The sequence below is a fragment of the Nymphalis io genome, chromosome 30 (genome assembly GCF_905147045.1).
Source record: "Nymphalis io chromosome 30, ilAglIoxx1.1, whole genome shotgun sequence".
Taxonomy (NCBI): Eukaryota; Metazoa; Arthropoda; class Insecta; order Lepidoptera; family Nymphalidae; genus Nymphalis; species Nymphalis io.
Window position 1 is genome coordinate 5,483,330 of NC_065917.1, and position 18,479 is coordinate 5,501,808.

Sequence of the window (18,479 nt, forward strand, 5' to 3'; positions counted from 1 at the left end):
TATTCTACCGCAAAACAACAATACTTGATATTTTGTGTTCCGGTTTGAAGGGTGAGTGAGCCAGTGTAATTACAGGCACAAGGGACATAAAATCTTAGTTCCCAAGGTTGGTGGCGCATTGGCTATAAGCGATGGTTGACATTTCTTACAATGCCAATGTCTAAGGGCGTTTGGTGACCACTTACCATCAGGTGGCCCATATGCTCGTCCACCTTCCTATTCTATAAAAAAAAAATATATTGAAATTGGACATTTCAAATTTTTGATTTTGATGGGAAATCATTGCTTTTGGTACAGAAATTATCTAGTAATTTTTTATTTATTAATTGTAATTTTGCAATTAATATTAGGAACACTTACTTATAAAGCATGTACTGTACTGTGCGTTCCTAATAGAATCAATTAATTGAAAAAATATAATAAAATGATAAAAGTTTACTAGTTTCTGATTTATTCCTTTGTATTCACCCAACTACCCATATGGATGCCAAATTTGAACTTCCTAGGTCATCTGGAACTGGGTTAGAGTTTTGATGTATGGTCAGTCAGTGATAAAAATGACGATTTTTGGACGTTAATATCTAAATAACCGTTTGAGGTGTGTTTATGAAATTTATAGCGTGTGTGTGCATTATTTCGAAAGTTTTTGAGTTGTGAGGGGTTCAAAAGTGGATCCAAATGGTTCGTGTAATAACACACGGTGCTGCTCGCCATTTCTTTCAGCTTGAATTTGGCTAGATCTATTTGTTAGTTACAGTAACAGCCTGTAAATGTCCCACTGCTAGGCTAAGGCCTCCTCTCCCTTTTTGAGGATAAGGCTTGGAGCTTATTCCACCACGCTGCTCCAATGCGGATTGGTGGAACACATGTAGCAGAATTTCGATGAAATTAGACACATGTAGGTTTCCTCACGATGTTTTCCTTCACCGAAAAGCACGAGATGAATTATAAACAGAAATTAAGCACATGAAAATTCAGAGGTGCTTGCCCGGGTTTGAACCCACGTTCATCGGTTAAGATTCACGCGTTCTTACCACTGGGCCATCTCGACTTTTGTTACATTTGTTAGTTAAATATTATTTTATAAGTATTTTCTTCTAATTTATCTGCGTAATTTGAAATTGCATTCGGAAAATTATCAGTTACAATTGAACAGAAATTCCTTATGGAACGTAGGCTCAAAAAAGAAAGAATTTCAAAATTCATCACCTCTAAAGAAATTTGTGATGAAAATTTGTTTTGAGTTAAAGATAGTTTTTAGAGCTTTTTTGGGAGTTGTGCCCTAAAACGTGTTCGGAGCATTTAGCTAATCTTGGTTGAGAATAACCGCCGTGTCCGGAATCGGGTACAGAGCCACCTAATGGTATGGCCTTTATGATAATTTTTAGGAAAATGAAGATTCTTAAATGTCCAAATGAACGGAAAAGTGAAATGTTATATTTGTCTACATAGAATTATTGGCCTTGTTCAAATTATTTACATTTGCAAATATGTTATACACATAATATGAATCATCCTAATCTATTGGCAACCCAGCTTCAAAGCCAAAAAATCTTAGCCGCGTAAAGAGGCATGATGTACTACAGCTGCACGAGAGGGTGTAGCGCCCTCATAACACGAGAAGTGCTCTTGATGGAGGGCTCATCACGCCAACTACCGCACCAACTATCCGCTTATAGTCCAAGGACTGTTTGCAGATAAAACATAACAAAAAAAACATTAAGAATTTCGATAATTGATAGAAAATATAGAACTAAATTTTACTCTGTATAAAAACATGAAATCCGTCATTTTAGTAAAGAAAATTAATATAATAAAGTAACAGCCTGAATGTCCCATTGCTGGGCTAAGGCTTCCTCTCCCTTTTTGAGGAGAAGGTATCGAGCTTATTCCAACACGCTGCTCCAATGCGGGTTGGTGAAATACACATGTGGTAGAATTTCAGTGAAATTAGACACATGCCGGTTTCCTTGCGATGTTTCCTTCGCGTTCTTATCACTGGGCTGTAATGTAATATAAAATAAAAAAAAATAGTTTTTTTATAATATTATTAGTTAATAAATGAGACATAATGGTATATGTTTACATCATATCGATTTGGTTCCGATTAGAATAAATATAGAATAGACAAAGTTGGATCGGAATTTAATCGGGAACGTATTGTAATCGTTATAGCTTAGTAGAATTCCGGCCCAGTTTTAGGACAGTGGATAGGTTGATGCTTAAATGATACATTTAAAGTTGAATTCGCTTTACTAGTTATGAATCAGATATTGAACATCTGTTATACGCAGATAAGAAGTTATCAATCGTTAATATGTTCAAACACCTGCAAGAGAGATAGACAGCGGTTGTAGATTTAGGAACGTGATTAACATATCATTAACTTTACAAAACCAATATATATATTTTATTTTTATTTAGTAGAATATTTCAATTAAAGATTATATATATAAAAAAAATACATTAAATAAATGAAAAATTGTTACTGTACAAATCGTGACCGCGTGAAAGCGTAGCAAGTTATATTATACACCAATTTATCCATTTTTGGCACTGTAATTAATTGAATTTTTTGTGTATCCACCTCAAAAGATAAGTATTATTGAACGATACAAGAACTTGATGACAAATGACGATGATGTTCTTGAGATGATAAAACATCGTAGTTCATATTAGTTGATTTTCATTGAGATTTGATGAATTTAATTCGAAGTTTCTTGTCGGTCTTCTCGTTCATGTTCATCTACATTTCATGCTAGAATATTGTTGATATATGACGTACTGAGCAATGGTTTTGGATCTTATATTTATATACACTAGCAATAGCAATGAAACATTTATAGAAAGTCTAAAAGAATATATTTTCAACTATGAGAAATTTCAATGTCGATTTGAGCGTGTTGTAAGGCAGTATATTTTTTGTGACATGTCTAAAAGTTCTTAAGCCTGAGCACCGAATTGGCTGATAGCTAATCGCTTTGATAACAAAATACTGTAAGACCGAATCTTTGTTTTTTTTTTTATTATATTATATGATTTTGTAGTGATTGCCTTATAATGGAAGAAAAAATTTATTTTATTATATTAGGTAAGTTTTATTTTAATGTGTATTATCTTAAGTAAATCCTCTGTACCCGTGGAAGGGCTTTGTGCAAGTGCGGTGCGGATCGTCGCATATCCCTTTTTACTCTTTAAGTTTAAGTCAGGTTATAAGCTATTTCTTAGATAGCTTATACATTTTATCACAGGCTAACCTAACGGCTACCCCTTCCCCTGGGGGCGGGGCTATTGTTTGCATAGGTTTTTATGGATATGGTCTGGGTGGATTCCACACCACCTTCGGCTTATTTATTAATAACAATTTGAACGAACCAACTCGCATTGGCGCAGCGTGGTTTAATAAACTCTACACCTTCTCAAAAAAAGAGATTTTTAGTCCAGCAATGGGACATTTACATGCTACTTACTTGTATGTTTCCTGTATATGTGTTTTAAAATAATCATAACATATTTCAGCATTGCTCTGCAGCTCTGCTTGTGTTCATTCAATATGGACCTGTTCTGAGGATCGAGACTGCACAAGTCTATCTGGCAGTGTTTGTAGCGCCGGTGCGTGTGTGTGTCGCCCTGGGCAACAGCCAGTGAGGGGGGGCAGGGAATGTGTTGACAGTAAGTGACGTTCCATTTTTAAAATATTGAATCAAATCCGAAGTATTGTGCCTAAATCTCTAAAAATATCCTATTATCTGTTATTGAAATGATTACCTAATTAAAATAATTGAGTATTTATAACGAGAAATTTAAGTTGGTTTACATTCTCGTCCCTCGGAAAACTCGAAAAATCTCGAGTCGGATTTGCCGTTCCGTTGGATTATGAGAGTGCAATGTACTTGTGTTTGCGCACACAATTGTCGTAATTGGTTAAGAGGATATTGACGATATTATTTTAAAAAAAAACGTGTATGCACGAGTATATCTCCTTTGTACCCCTCCTTACCGCCTTATTTATCTCATTTTCTACACCCAAAAGTTGTCTCGAAGAGATTTTTTTAGATATAATACAGCCATTCGTACATTAATAATGTTTCTTTTTGTGTGTTTATAACTTTTTTTTTTATAGAATAGGAAGGTGGACGAGCATATGGGCCACCTGATGGTAAGTGGTCACCAAACGCCGTTAGACATTGGCATTGTAAGAAATGTCAACCATCGTTTATAGCCAATGCGCCACCAACCTTGGGAACTAAGATTTTATGTCCCTTGTGCCTGTAATTACACTGCATGTTTCTGTAACTCTTTTACGTACAATAAAGCATATTCTATACTATATGGTACAATATGATGTACATATGTAAGATACGATATATAATACTCATTTTTTATATACGAAGTCTCTTCTAATTTTTATATCAATGCTAGAGCTGAGTTTATTCAGGCCGCTGTATAAGGGTACGCTACGGTTCTATTTGAAAACATATTTACGTGTGAGAAAATTTACTTAGAAAAATATATAATATACTATATGCGCTTCACGTGTGGCATCGTTCGCGTCATAATTCTGAATTGGTCAATAACAATTTCCATAGACCATCCAAAAATTATGGATTATACAAACTCCCAACCACTCTATTACTGCCTTAGGGGTGGGTGACATTATCAAAAATCCTTCCCTATTGCTCAACCTATTGTGTAAAAGGAGCTCGTATGCAAATTTTCATGGTGATAGCCCCAGTAGTCTGGCTGTGCGTTGATATTCTTAGTCCAACATTCTTTTATATATATACATATATAAATATATAATAACACGGTACGAGCTACAAGAGTGAAGTAGCAACGAGTGTAACCGCGTCTTACAGCCATTTATTTATAAATAAAATAAGATTTATTTTTCTTATTTCAGTATCTCCATACCTCGAATCTCGATGCATTGAAGATCACCAATGTTCTAGGCTGTTAAGTGGGTACCACTGTCGGTCTATTGATGGCAACAATACGACAGGTGAGAACTCTGTTACTGTTTGTGTTTTATCTTTCGGTCAATAGATGGCGCTACATGTACTTTGAATCGCGCTATCGTTTGATCATTTCAATAAAGTAAGAACTTCAAATAAGAATTTCACTTAATGCAGTAAAAAATAACCAGCTTCTACAGTCGTTAATCTTTTCTGTAACAATTTAGACCAATCACAATTAACCATAGCTAAATTAAACCAATCAGAGTGTTGCAAATAATTATTATCATTATATTTAACCAATCAAAATTTTAGGTATATGCTTCTGTCAAGAAGATCATCATTATTTCCACGGTAGATGTTGGAAATCCCTCAACTTTGGAGATTCGTGTACCAGATCTGAGGAGTGCTTGGGAATCATTCGGGACCCGTTTAGCTTAACTTGCAATGGAGTCTGTCAATGTTCTGAGGGGTACGTTGAGAGACAAAGGGGAGAATGTAGAAAGGTGTCCTTAGGTTAGTATAAATTTATTTAACTAGGAATACAAACAATACTATAATTAAATTGTTAATTACTTTGTGGTGGCCTTGTGCAAGTCTGGTTACTTAGTTTTGTTACATTCCGGTTTAAAGGATGAGTGAACCAGTATTGAAGGCAAAAGGGACATAACATCTTAGTTCCCAAGATTGGTGGCGCATTGGCGATATGAGGAGCAGTTACTATTTCTTACAGTGTCATAGATATGAGCAGTGTTCCCAACTTACAATCAGGTGGCCTTATTGCCTACCTACCTAGTTTAAATTTAAAGAATCATTTGTAATCCTGTATCTTTTTAAGTTTTTAAATACAATGTAGGAAGTGTTTTTAGTAACACTAATTAACGGTAACAGCCTGTGAATATCTCTCTGCTGGTGCAAGGCCTCCTCTCTCTTTTTGAGGAGAAGGCTTGGAGCTTATTCCAACACGCTGCTCCAACGCGGGTTGGTGGAATACAAATGTGACAGAATTTCAGTGAAATGACACATGCAGGTTTCCTCACGATGTTTTCCTTCATCGTCAAGCACGAGATGAATTATAATGACAGATTAAGCACACGAAAATTTAGTGCACCACGATCATCTTAAGCATGTATATTTCAATTTACCAAATTTTTATTTCAGCTCCTGGTGAGGGATGCGTCCTAGACCAAGATTGTCAGTTTCCGAATGGAGCTTGTAATCAGGAAACGTTTACTTGCGTTGTAACTAACCGTGAGTATATAAGCCATTTATATTTAACTGCCCAGTTTATTTCACAAATATTTCACGTAGTACATATATCTTAATAGCGTTCTATATTCTATAATCTTAATAATCTTAAGAAATCGCTTCACCGGTATACTCTGACGATGGCACTTCGGAGCACGGCTTTATGCAAGTCGGTCTGGTATCGATCAATCATTTGGTAGACATACAAATTATATTATATTGCTGTGTTCCGGATTTAACAAGGGGCATAACAGCTTAGTTACCACGATTGGCCATTTCTAATATATATATACTGTAATGTATGGTATGATAGATGGAGGTGATCAACCAAAGGAATATAGAAAAACAGACAGTGAAATGAAATATTAATTTCGGCGTCTGTTTTTAAAAAAGCGATAATCATTCACGAATAGCTGAGTGCTACTTGATGGTAAGTGCTCACCACCGCCTATAGGCTACTGACCCTACAAGAAATAGAACTAAAATGTTATGTCATTTGTGCCTGTAGTTACACCGGCTCACTCACCCTTTCGACCAGACCACAACAATACTACTGTTTGGCCTGAGAATATCTGATAAGTAGGTAGTACCTACCCCGGCACGCTTGCGCAAAGTCCTACCACGTGTAGTTCTGCCAGTTTTTAGGAAAGTTCTCTATTTACATCATATGTCTACGACTTATTTTTTCAGTATAAATAAATAAAAGTTTTATTCTTATATACATAATTTTTTATTATAAAATAATTAAACATTATTAAATTCATTTTAGCTACTGAATCAAATATAGACAGGCAATTTGAAGACAAAATGGATGCATCAATCAAAATGGCGGTGAACGACAACAAAATGGCGGCGCAACGAACTGTATGCAACGCGACTGTTCCGTGTCAAAGCCCATTTGAATGTTCGAGCTTCGGCGTTTGCGTATGTCCGCCTGGTTATTACGAAAGTAGCAACGGCCAAATGTGCTATGCGGGTGAGTTATTGAATATATTTTCTTTGTATGAATATTTTTAAAGGAGAATCGGAAGCCGTAAGTACCGTGACAACGGGTGTAAAGGTAGAGCTGCGAGCGAGTCATGGGCGAGTGTAGAGCCTGCTTTACAATCTTACGGAAACCTTACGGGGATACGCCATTTTGTTGCTTATATTCTTTAATTATAAAAATGTGATATTAACTGCACGCCCGATACAATTGTAACATGGAAATTGATGTATAATTTTTAAATAAAGATAACCAATAAATATCTTATTATTGCAATAATATATAGCAACGATATAGTATATATTATACGCGCATCACACACAAGGAAGTAGAAAACGGCAGAGAGGGGACGACATGACATGCAATGGTAAGGAGTGTCGTGCCGTTTGTCGTCACGGCACACGAGTCAGTCTTATCGAAGCGCACCACATATTTCTCATACTCACACTCACACTCACACACACACACGCACACATACACACACAAGCACACCGACACATTTTTATTATTTATTCATGTAAAATTGTATGTAGTATTTTGTTCATGTAAAAGGAATTAAGGCCTGTATTATTATTATTTTCGCGTAACAATTTTTTTACATTTCACAATTGTCTTCTGACGTTACGAATGTAACCCTAAAGGTTGTTTTAGCGTCTAAATAAACCTTGGCCGCCTTTGAACTTTTTCCGTTCCAAGTAATATGAATACCCAAAAAGGTCAGCGAATACATTACAGCTTTCAATCTTCTGTTTTCTTTTGACATAACGTTAATTAAATTAAATCCCTTTAGAGAGTATCAATTTTTTTTCGATTGGTCAAATGTACCTGGTGGTAAGTGATCACCACCGCCAACAGAAATATTAACCATCTGTTACATTGCCCAAAAGATAGTCATAAGTTAAAAATGCTGTCTGTCTGTCTGTCTAGGTTTTTTTTAAAATTATTTTAACCTGTTTTCCAGATCTTGGATCGCCGTCCACCGCTGAGCAATGCGTTGGTCTGCTGGCTGTGGTTATTGGAGGAGTATGTTCCTGCCGTCCAAATTTCTTTTACGACGAGAACATGAGAGATTGTATTAGAGGTAATTCTTTTGACGCGTGTATTCTTGAGATGTTATAATTATTATGGTCAATGGTCGCATATCACCTTCTGACATTTCAGGACCGATTTCTACGGCGAGGTTCGTTTTTTTTTCTTACAGAATAGCTGCAGGTTCAAATTGCAATGCTAAAGAGGCCATACTTATGGTCATACATAAAGCGAAAAAAAATTATTTTATTTTTTTCTATGTACTTTGCGTCAACTGTAGTTAGAACGCGTGAATCTTAACCGATGATCGTGGGTTCAAACCCGGGCAAGCCGAATTTTCATGTGCTTAATTTGTGTTTATAATTCGTCTCGTGCTTGACGGTAAAGGAAAACATCGTGAAGAAACCAGCATGTGTCTAATTACATTGAAATTCTGCCACATGTGTATTCTACCAACCCGCATTGGAGCAGCGTGGGTATAAGCTCCAAACTCCTCAAAATGGAGAGGAGGCCTTAGCCCAGCAGTGGGGCATGAAACAGGCTGTTACTGTAGTTATTTTTTTATCTTTTAACAAAAAAATAAAAACATAAAAATGTGTTCTAATGTAGTGTCTATGAAAGACAGATAAGTTACAAAAAGTCGAGACGTGCAATATATAATATTTATACAATGTATATTATTATAATAAATTGATATATTTTTTTATTAATTGTTGCAGTTACCAGACGTATTCAGGATTCATGTGTCAATGATTTCCACTGTCACACATTTGGAGCGAACGCCCGATGTGGCCCCCCACAAGAACCTTGGGGGATGCGGAAGTGCGAATGTATCCCTGAAACATCTGTGTGGGATGAGAATAGACAGATATGCAGATTATTTGCTGGTACGTGTGGTAATATAAATACCAACATTTTTATCTGCTTTTTGGTGAAGAAGTTGCTGGACTTTGTGATGTATACCTACCAAGACGGACTTGCATAAAGCCCTATCCCTGGATGATTTAGATTCCAGTAGGTGGCGCTGCGATTAGTTTCCAGGATTCCAGTTTGTTATATTCATGAATTATTTTTCAGGTATTGGCGAAGCGTGTGAAGTAGACAGCGATTGTTTGGCTGGTTCTTTAGAAATAAGATGCGTCGTTAATGACGAAGGCGCTGGAATCTGCGCTTGCCCTGAGGATCTCTATGAAGTGGACGGACTGTGTCTGTCGAGTGGTCTAGGTAATTATCAAAAGTCAAAAATCTTTATTTAATATAGAAGCGTTAAGCTTACTGATTGTCATAAATCTACCATCCGTTCGGAAATAAACAGACCTGAGAAGAACCGATCTGTTTGTCTAGCGGCTTTTTAATTTCGACGCTCCTGTCTCCGAAAGATGAATGATGCTTAGTGGCACGGAGCATTGGAATCAACTCTAAACCTTCTCCAATAGGAAAGTATACATATTGGCAAGTGAATAATAGTAATTCATAAAGTGAATTGAACAGCCTGTTAATGTCACACTGAGCTAAGGCTTCATTTTCATTTTGAGGAGATAATTTTGAACAGTTTGATACAGACTTTCATCCGCCACATGCAGGTTTCCTGACGATGTTATGCTTCAACGAGATGAATTTTAAAACACTAAAATTCAAACTTCACTCGGTTTGAACTGAACCATGGGCTAAGATTCACGTCTTCTAACAACTGAGCCGTGAGATCAGTGATATATAAACGATTACAATAATTTGTGTGTCACAGAACTCGGGGATCCCTGTCAGAACACGTTAGAATGCACAGCAACGAACAACACAGTCTGCAACGGCGTCTGTGCCTGTGCTGACGGATATCAAGCGGTTGACGGTGTTTGTGCGCCGAGTAAGTTCGTAAAAAACTTTTTTTTATTAACTTTTTCAATCTATCTATGCTAATATTATAAATGTGAAAGTACTTCTGTATGTTTATTACGCTTTCAAGGCTAAAACACTGAACCGATTTTGATAAAATTTGGTATAAAACGAGCTTGAATCCCATGGACGGACAAAGGCTACTGCTACTGTTTTATATAATACTCGCCACTCTTTCCCTAACACGCAGCTGAAGCCACGGGCGAATATTAGTTTTATTTAAAGCTTCTGCACGCGACACATGTCTTCGACTTCTTATCCAGTATCCACAATAAATATATGTCAACTTAAATTATTTTCTGTGTGAAGCTTGTGCTATATAAAAATTTGACACTTATTGACACCGGGGGGGTGTCCCCCCCGCTTAAAGCTTAAACTTCTAAAAGTCCCTTCTTAGCGGATGCCTACGTTACACGTATGTTTCAAAAGCCAGGACATAGATAAATAATGTTATTTGCATCCGGTATTATTTTAACTACGGTCGGTGTTGTAAAGTGTAGTGTTTTTTGGTAAGTTGACCATTAATTAAGACGTGCATACTTCACTTTTTCTTGGCTTCAGTACATCTGAAAACAATCCCATTTATACAAACCAATTAAAATATCTTTTTTATGGTATCTACTGCCTTTTTGGGCAAATGCTTTTGTCAAGGCCGCATATCCCAAGGACCTGGGTCAAAGCTAATTCTCACTAACAATTCAGAGTCAGGAAGCTGATAGCATTTGTGTAATGTTATTGCGAGTGTTTCACGTTTCATTGTCGCGTTTCGAGCGACAGTCAGTAACATGGGGCATAACATCTAATTTTCGACAGAAAAACCCAATTACTTTTTATTGGCCTGGAAATTTAACCCAGGACCTCCAAGTCTGCGGCTTTACATCTAGCCACTAGACCAACGATACAGTCCTAGTTCACGTATATCCACGCCTTAATTCAATTTTAGCCATCGGCGGTTCCTGTACATTGGATACAGACTGTCTCATCGATAATACGGTCTGTGTGAACAGCACGTCTGGTGACACGTGTCAATGTAATGAGGGTTTCATTGAAGACAGCGACGTGTGCTGGCCTGGTGAGTTAATAATAATAATAAATAATGGTTATTTCTCTTCACAAAACTGACCTCAAGTAATCGTACTGGTGCTAGGGCTTTGTGCAAGCTCGTCTGGGTAGGTACCACCCACTCATCAGATATTCTACCGCAAAACAGCAGTACTTGATATTGTTGTTCCGGTTTGAAGAGTGAGTGAGCCAGTGTAATTAGAGGCACTTATCATCAGGTGGCCCATATGCTCGGCCGCTTTCCTATTTTATAAAAAAAAAATTGAAAGGTGATATTTTTATGTAATGATTTACATCCAGAATGCGTGAAGAGCTATTGTCAGTATTAGGCATTTGAGTGTCTGTGTTGATCACCAGGTCTCCAATCCACGGAAAGCAATGTTTATACTACCGTTTTGAAACATACTATTTTTTTTTTTTATTTATAGAATAGGAAGGCGGACGAGCATATGGGCCACCTGATGGTAAGTGGTCACCAACGCTCTTAGACATTGGCATTGTAAGAAATGTCAACCATCGCTTACATATCCAATGCGCCACCAACCTTGGGAACTAAGATTTTATGTCCCTTGTGCCTGTAATTACACTGGCTCACTCACCCTTCAAACCGGAACACAACAATATCAAGTATTGCTGTTTTGCGGTAGAATATCTGATGAGTGGGTGGTACCTACCCAGACGAGCTTGCACAAAGCCCTACCACCAGTAAAACTAATATAACTTATATAATAAGATTAATAAATTTTCCAATATTTTATTATTAGTTATTTAAAAAATACGAGAATTGACGGAAAACATCGTGAGGAACCTGCTTGTGTATAATTTCACTGAAATTTTGCAACATGTGTATCCCACCCATTGAAACAGCTTGGTGGATTAATCCAATTTTTTTCTTTGATTGCTCCAAATCTTCTCCTCAAAAAAAATAGAGGAGAAGAGACCTTAGCCCAGTGGGACATTCACATATATATATTATTATTAATTATTAATAATTAATAATTATTAATAATACATTTTTTGTATTACAGAAATACCTGGATTCAATTCAACCTGTTCCGTGACAGCACAGTGTGCGGCTGTGCTCGGAGTGGGTGGGGTCTGTGCGGATGGTCGATGCTCATGTATCGATAACTACCACCACAGGGACGGTGGCTGCTGGCCTATCACTGGTACGATATGCCATTCCTAAAATTGTATTTTTTTTGCTGTTCAATGAGCCAATTTGATTATTCTCATTATATCTTGTATCTTCGGAACACGAAATTTCCAATGAAACTCTTCAGTCTTTAGCATAATTTACGCCTGATGGTTAACGTCGAGCAAATACGCGTATTTAATGTTTTGCGTGAGTATTTGTGCTTGGCGTTCACATATCGTAACTTTGTTTTAATATTTGTTTAATATCTTTAACTTAACATAATGTATTGTATAGCTTAACTTACATAAAAGAATACAATATGATTAATGTTATCTCTCTCTCTTATTTAATTTGTGTTTTGCGTCTTCTTTCTTTTAATATTTTCTTTAATTTAATATTGATAATTATTTTGGTTAAGTTCAATAAATATCTGATTTTTATATAGTTTCCAAGCAATCTTTAATATGTTATTAAAAATATATATCTGACAAAAACACAAGGATTGAATAATTGCTGGATTTGTAAATAAGTGAATGTAATTTATATAAATTTGTATTAAAAAAAATAAGAGCAACCACTAAGTTTCTCGCCGGTTCTAGTTCGAATCCACATTCCGAACCGGTGGTAGCGCTTCAAGGTTCATAAGTATTTGTAAAAGTCTATTTGAATAAAAACATTTTGATTCCATTTTTATTTAATAAATAAATTCATTGTGTGCTCGGCGAATAAAAACATCACGAGAAATGTGTCCACCAATCGCATTGAAGCGTGATGGTATTTAATCAGCTCATCTTCTTTTTTTAAATTAAATATGTTTTTTTACAGGTCTCTTCGAAAGTTGTTTACGAAGCAGCCAGTGTTATCTAGAAGGTTCTGTAGATAAGGTCGTATGTCGGAACAGCCTGTGTCAGTGTGATTTCCAATACCCGTACTCGCCGGAACTCGACACGTGTTGTAAGTACGCCTTTGATTTAAAACTGTCTTCAATATCAATAAATTAGGGCCGAGATGGCCCAGTGGTTAGAACGCGTGAATCTTAACCGATCGTGGTTATGGTGGTACATCGCATATTTATACTGTGATTTTTTATAGTTAGGCGAACAAAGTGTCATCTGATGGTAATCACCCATAGACATTGGAGCTGTAAGAAATATTAATCATAAGATGATTGCCAATGTTTATCGCCTATGCGCCACCGTGTTTTTGGCATGTGTGTGTATATGTGTACATGATACATACATATATATAAAAATTTAGTTTACTGAAGTAATTTGCATGATGAAAAAGCGATTCGAAATCTGCCTGGATTGACAATTTTCTCTCTGACTATTGCATATTATATATATATATCTCTTGACTGCCTCGTTGGTCTAGTGGCTTGATGTAATGCAGACCCGGAGGTCCTGTGTTCAATTCCCAGGTCGGGCCAATAAAAAGTTATTGGGTTTTTCTGTCAGAAAATTCTCAGTAGTAGGTCGGAGTCTGGAAGCTGGAAGTGTGTACGTACACTCCCGTGCCTCGAAAATGGCATTATGAGGGTTAGGGAATAGAGAGTGCACCTGTGTTTGCGCACACACTTGTGCACTATAATATCTCCTGCGCAGTTGGCTAATCTCTTTCGAGATCGGTCGCCGTGGACGAATTTGGTCTGGAGGACATTACTATTATATTATATCTCATAAAATATGCAATATATCAACACACTATATATTCTATGTTTGACCTAAAACTTTAATAATCTGAAAACAAACAACACATACATCCTTAATATTATTATTATTTAGAATGTCTTTCTTAAAATGATAATAATTGTTTTTTTTCAGTGCCCTCAAAAGCGAGCAGTATCAGCGCGTGCGCAGTTTTAATTTTATCACTAATTACAATGTTAATTAGATAAATATTAAATAAAATGAAATAAATTTTGTACAGTATTTTTTTTAAATATTATATAATAAATTATATAAGGAATTTTTGTTTTGTTTTATTAACTTAATCCATACAACAGCATTGTTAAAAAAAAGACGCGCGCTAATTTAAAACCGCCATTTTGTTGGTACATAAAAGAAAAGTATTCATTCACTATTGGCGCGACTCGTGATTTGTTGAATGTGTTCAATTGGGTTATTTGTATTTTTAAGAGAAATTGAGTGGGGTATTTACATCGATTTGTATGATTTGGTGTTCTATTTTAAAAAATACCAATTCAAGGTTTTTCTAAAATCAGTTTCACTTCTGGATGTTAAATATATTATTATATAACTGTAATTGTATTTTGATTCGTTCAGGCATCTATCTAAATGTAAAATTATGTTTTGGCCGTTGAAATATTAAGCAATTCGTTTCTGATTACAGAAACCGAAAAACGACAATTTGGAGTTAAAAAAAATCTATTACAAAGTCATTATAATATTTATAAAGTAAATCGAATTCTAATAACAGTTGAACATGCAAAATTTTGTTTCAAATTTTCATAGTTCACTATATACAAATGTGTCTGTCCGTTCCATTAATAATAATAATAATTTATTTATTCAAGTAAAAAGACTCATATACAAAATTATAAAAATTAATCTACTACTTTTACAATTTACTGGTTCAGCCGAAACTTTACCGTACCGTAACCGTAACCGTAACAGCCTGTGAATGTCCCACTGCTGGGCTAAAGGCCTCCTCTCCTCTTTTTGAGGAGAAGAAGAACTTTACAACAGCGGTTTATAAATATACAGTCTAGTCTGTTAGCTACCATGATTAGAATTTTGCTTGAGCTGGCCCGCATCCTGTGAACCAAGGATGCACACTTTTTTCGCATTAATTCATTACGACTTTCAAAATTAAAATTACCTTTTCGCGTCTATATATTTGATGGCTTACTTATTTTAATTATTACAGGATTGATCGTGATGCTGTTTTCGTTATACAGTAGGTTTTTTTCGTAAGATTTGTGTATAATTATACATTGTGGTATAAGGGACGTCCAGCAGACCTGTGACATAGAAATTTAAGACTATTGAAATAATATAAAATTATGATAACCATTTAATAAAATATATCAGGTCCTTACATATGAAATTAGCGTTTTGTTGTACTGACTACTTTGATCTGAAATATCTCCTCTTTGGTTAAGAATTCCAATTTTAAATTTATAAATTCATTCAGCTGGTACATTTGAGTTTTGAAAACAGTCATTCATTTGTTTTTTCATCATTATTTTTTTCTTTGGCATCGCTATTACGGCACAATGGAAAACATGAAATATCGGTATATTTACGAGTACGAGTTCTATCGTGGCACCAGTGCTGCAGAAACAGCTCGAAGGATTAATGATGTGTACGGCGCTGGTGTCGCAAAGGAAAGCACAGTACGTTTTTGGTTTCAACGTTTTCGTTTTTGAACTCGAAACGACCTTCAAAACCAACCCCGTGGATGGCCGGAGACCAAAGTGGAAAATGAAGAATTAAAGGCTATTGTGGAAGCGGATCCATCACAAAGCACTTCAGAAATAGCTGCAGGCTTCGGGGCAAGTGATAAAATTGTATTAATTTACTTGAAACAAATTGGGAAAGTAAAAAAACTTGAACGATGGGTACCTCGTGAATTGAGTGAATCGAACTTGCAAGCACGCGTCGACTGCTGTGTTACTTTGCTCAACCGACACAATAATGAATTTTAAATTGAATCATTACTTGTGATGAAAAGTGGATACTGTACGATAATCGGAAGCGCTCGTCGCAATGGCTGAACCCTGGAGACCCAGCCAACTCCTGCCCTAAACGAAAATTGACTCAGAAAAAGTTACTTGTGAGTGTTTGGTTTGGCCTAGCGCCGGCGTCGTTCACTACAGCTTTCTAAAATCTGTGGCCAGTAATGGTTGGCCATGGCAAACCATGAAGGAAGAACTAGCTGCTAAACAACCGAGATTGGTCAATCGCTCTAGGCCACTGCTGCTTCACGACAACGCAAGACCACACACTGCACAACAAACAACCACTAAGTTAGATGAGCTACAATTGGAATGTCTGCAACAACCACCTTACTCCTCGGACCTTGCTCCAACAGATTACCATTTTTTCCGGAATTTGGACAACTTCTTACAAGGAAAAATTCAACTCCGATGCGGCAGTCCAAATCGCCTTCAAAGAGTTTATTGATTCTCGCCCCTATGGTTTTTTTAGTAAAGGGACCAATGAACTACCTATGAGATGGCAAAAGTGCATAGATAACAATGGTGCATACTTTGATTAATTAAATATATTTTACAAAAAAAAATTGACTTTATATTCCTCCCGTACAAAACGCCGATTTCATATGTAAAAACCTAATATAAAAACATTGACTTTCAGTATTAAATTAAATAAGGTCCTCCAGACCGATTTCGGCCACGGTGGCCAATCTCAAGAGAGATTAACCAACTACGCAGGAAATATTATAGTGCACAAGTGTGTGCGCAAACACAGGTGCACTCTCTATTCTCTAGCTTTCATAATCCGACGCGACCGGAAAGAGTTCAGGCGCAGGATCCACGGCTTCATGTGCTGTCCACGGCACGGGAGTGTACTCACTTCCAACTTCCAACTCCGGGCTGCTACTGAGAATTTTCTGACATAAACACCCAATAACTTTTTATTGACCCAACCTTGGAATTGAACCCAGAACCTCCGCGTCAGCGACCTTATATCTAGCCACTTGACTAACGAGGCAGTCAAATGAAATATTATTATTATAATCATATAAAGCAAAGAAATATATACGTGCCTCATACATAAGCGGTGTCGGAGACATGACGGCTACGGCACACGAGTCGGTTAATCCTGGGATACACTAATATTATATAGTATATAATATTATATATCTAGTATATAATCATCAGCATCATCTCAGCCGAAAGATGTCCACTGCTGGACAAAGGCCTCCCCCAAGGATTTCCATTTTAGCCGGTCTTACGCTGCCCGCATCCAACGGCTTCCTGCGACTCTTTTTATGTGGTCGGTCCACCTTGTAGGGGGCCTGCCCACGCTGCGTCTTCCGTTTTGTGGCCGCCACTCGAGAACCTTTCTGTATATAATGTATAGTGTATAATATTGTCGAGATGGCCCAGTGGTAAAAACGCGTGAATCTCAAACGAGTATCGCGAGTTCAACCCGGGCAAGCACCACTGAATTTTCATGTGCTAAATTTGTTATTATAATTCATCTCGTGCTTTACGGTGAAGGAAAATTCTGCCACATGTGCATTCCACCAACCCGCATTGGATCAGCGTGGTAGAATGAGCTCCAAAAAACCTTTTCCTCATAAAGGGAGAGGAGAGCTTAGCTCAGCAGTGGGACATTCACAGAGTGTTACGGTACTATATAATATTACTTTTTCACATTTATAATTACAAATTCGATAAACGAAGTAAGAGGTACTTCATACAGTAAACACTCCTGAAATATGTTTCGTTGATAGAATCTTAATGGTTGGTTCTATGGATTTAATTGCCGTTTTTTTTTGAACAAACAACCAAAGCTTTTGACATTGAAATATCAACTATAATATTGCACGTTTGAAGGCATAATGAAATGTTCTTAATTGTAGATAATACGTTTTATTATTATCACTCTTAATATTATATCTTAATGCATTTTCTATCGATTATCAGCAATAGCTTTTGTCACGGTCTCCTCGTTTGAAATATTCGTAAAACTGTTGAGCGACGGTCCTGTGCTGGAACGAGAGGATCGCTCGAGGCGCCGGTAGCAAGGCGAGATATTCATAAACATTTTCCATCGGCTTATAAGCGTTGTTCGATATTAATAAATCTGGTAATTGTTATTTATATAACGTTAACTGGCGTGCATCAGAATGACTGTACAAAGTGACAGATCGGCTTTAAAATACGACTAGCATTTTCATCTTTGTCATTCTGATGCAGTGAAGTGAAAGCATCGAATAAAGAACAAAAGACAATCTCTATCAAGGATCAGGGCCGGCTTTGCCTGGCCATAAGGGATATGCCATCTAAGGTTATCTTATGTAGGTAGAGCTTTGCGCAAGCCCTTCTGGGCACCACCCACTCATCAGATATTCTACTTCTAACCAATAATACTTATTATTATTGCGTTCCGGTTTGGAGGATGAGTAAGCCATGTAATTACAGACTCAAGGGACGTAACATCTCAGTTCCCAAGTTTCA

At 36.7% G+C, this 18,479-nt stretch overlaps 1 protein-coding gene across 1 annotated transcript; it reads left to right on the plus strand.

Moving 5' to 3' along the window:
• Positions 1-1,392: 1,392 nt before the first annotated feature.
• On the plus strand, positions 1,393-13,308 carry LOC126779860 (prion-like-(Q/N-rich) domain-bearing protein 25). Its single transcript, XM_050503979.1, has 13 exons — positions 1,393-1,426; positions 3,520-3,618; positions 4,904-5,002; positions 5,271-5,471; positions 6,117-6,206; positions 6,973-7,179; positions 8,150-8,269; positions 8,937-9,104; positions 9,295-9,441; positions 9,962-10,078; positions 11,051-11,179; positions 12,198-12,338; positions 13,133-13,308. Exons 1-13 carry the CDS (start codon positions 1,393-1,395, stop codon positions 13,306-13,308), a joined length of 1,728 nt encoding a protein of 575 aa, XP_050359936.1.
• The last annotated feature ends 5,171 nt before the right edge of the window (positions 13,309-18,479 follow it).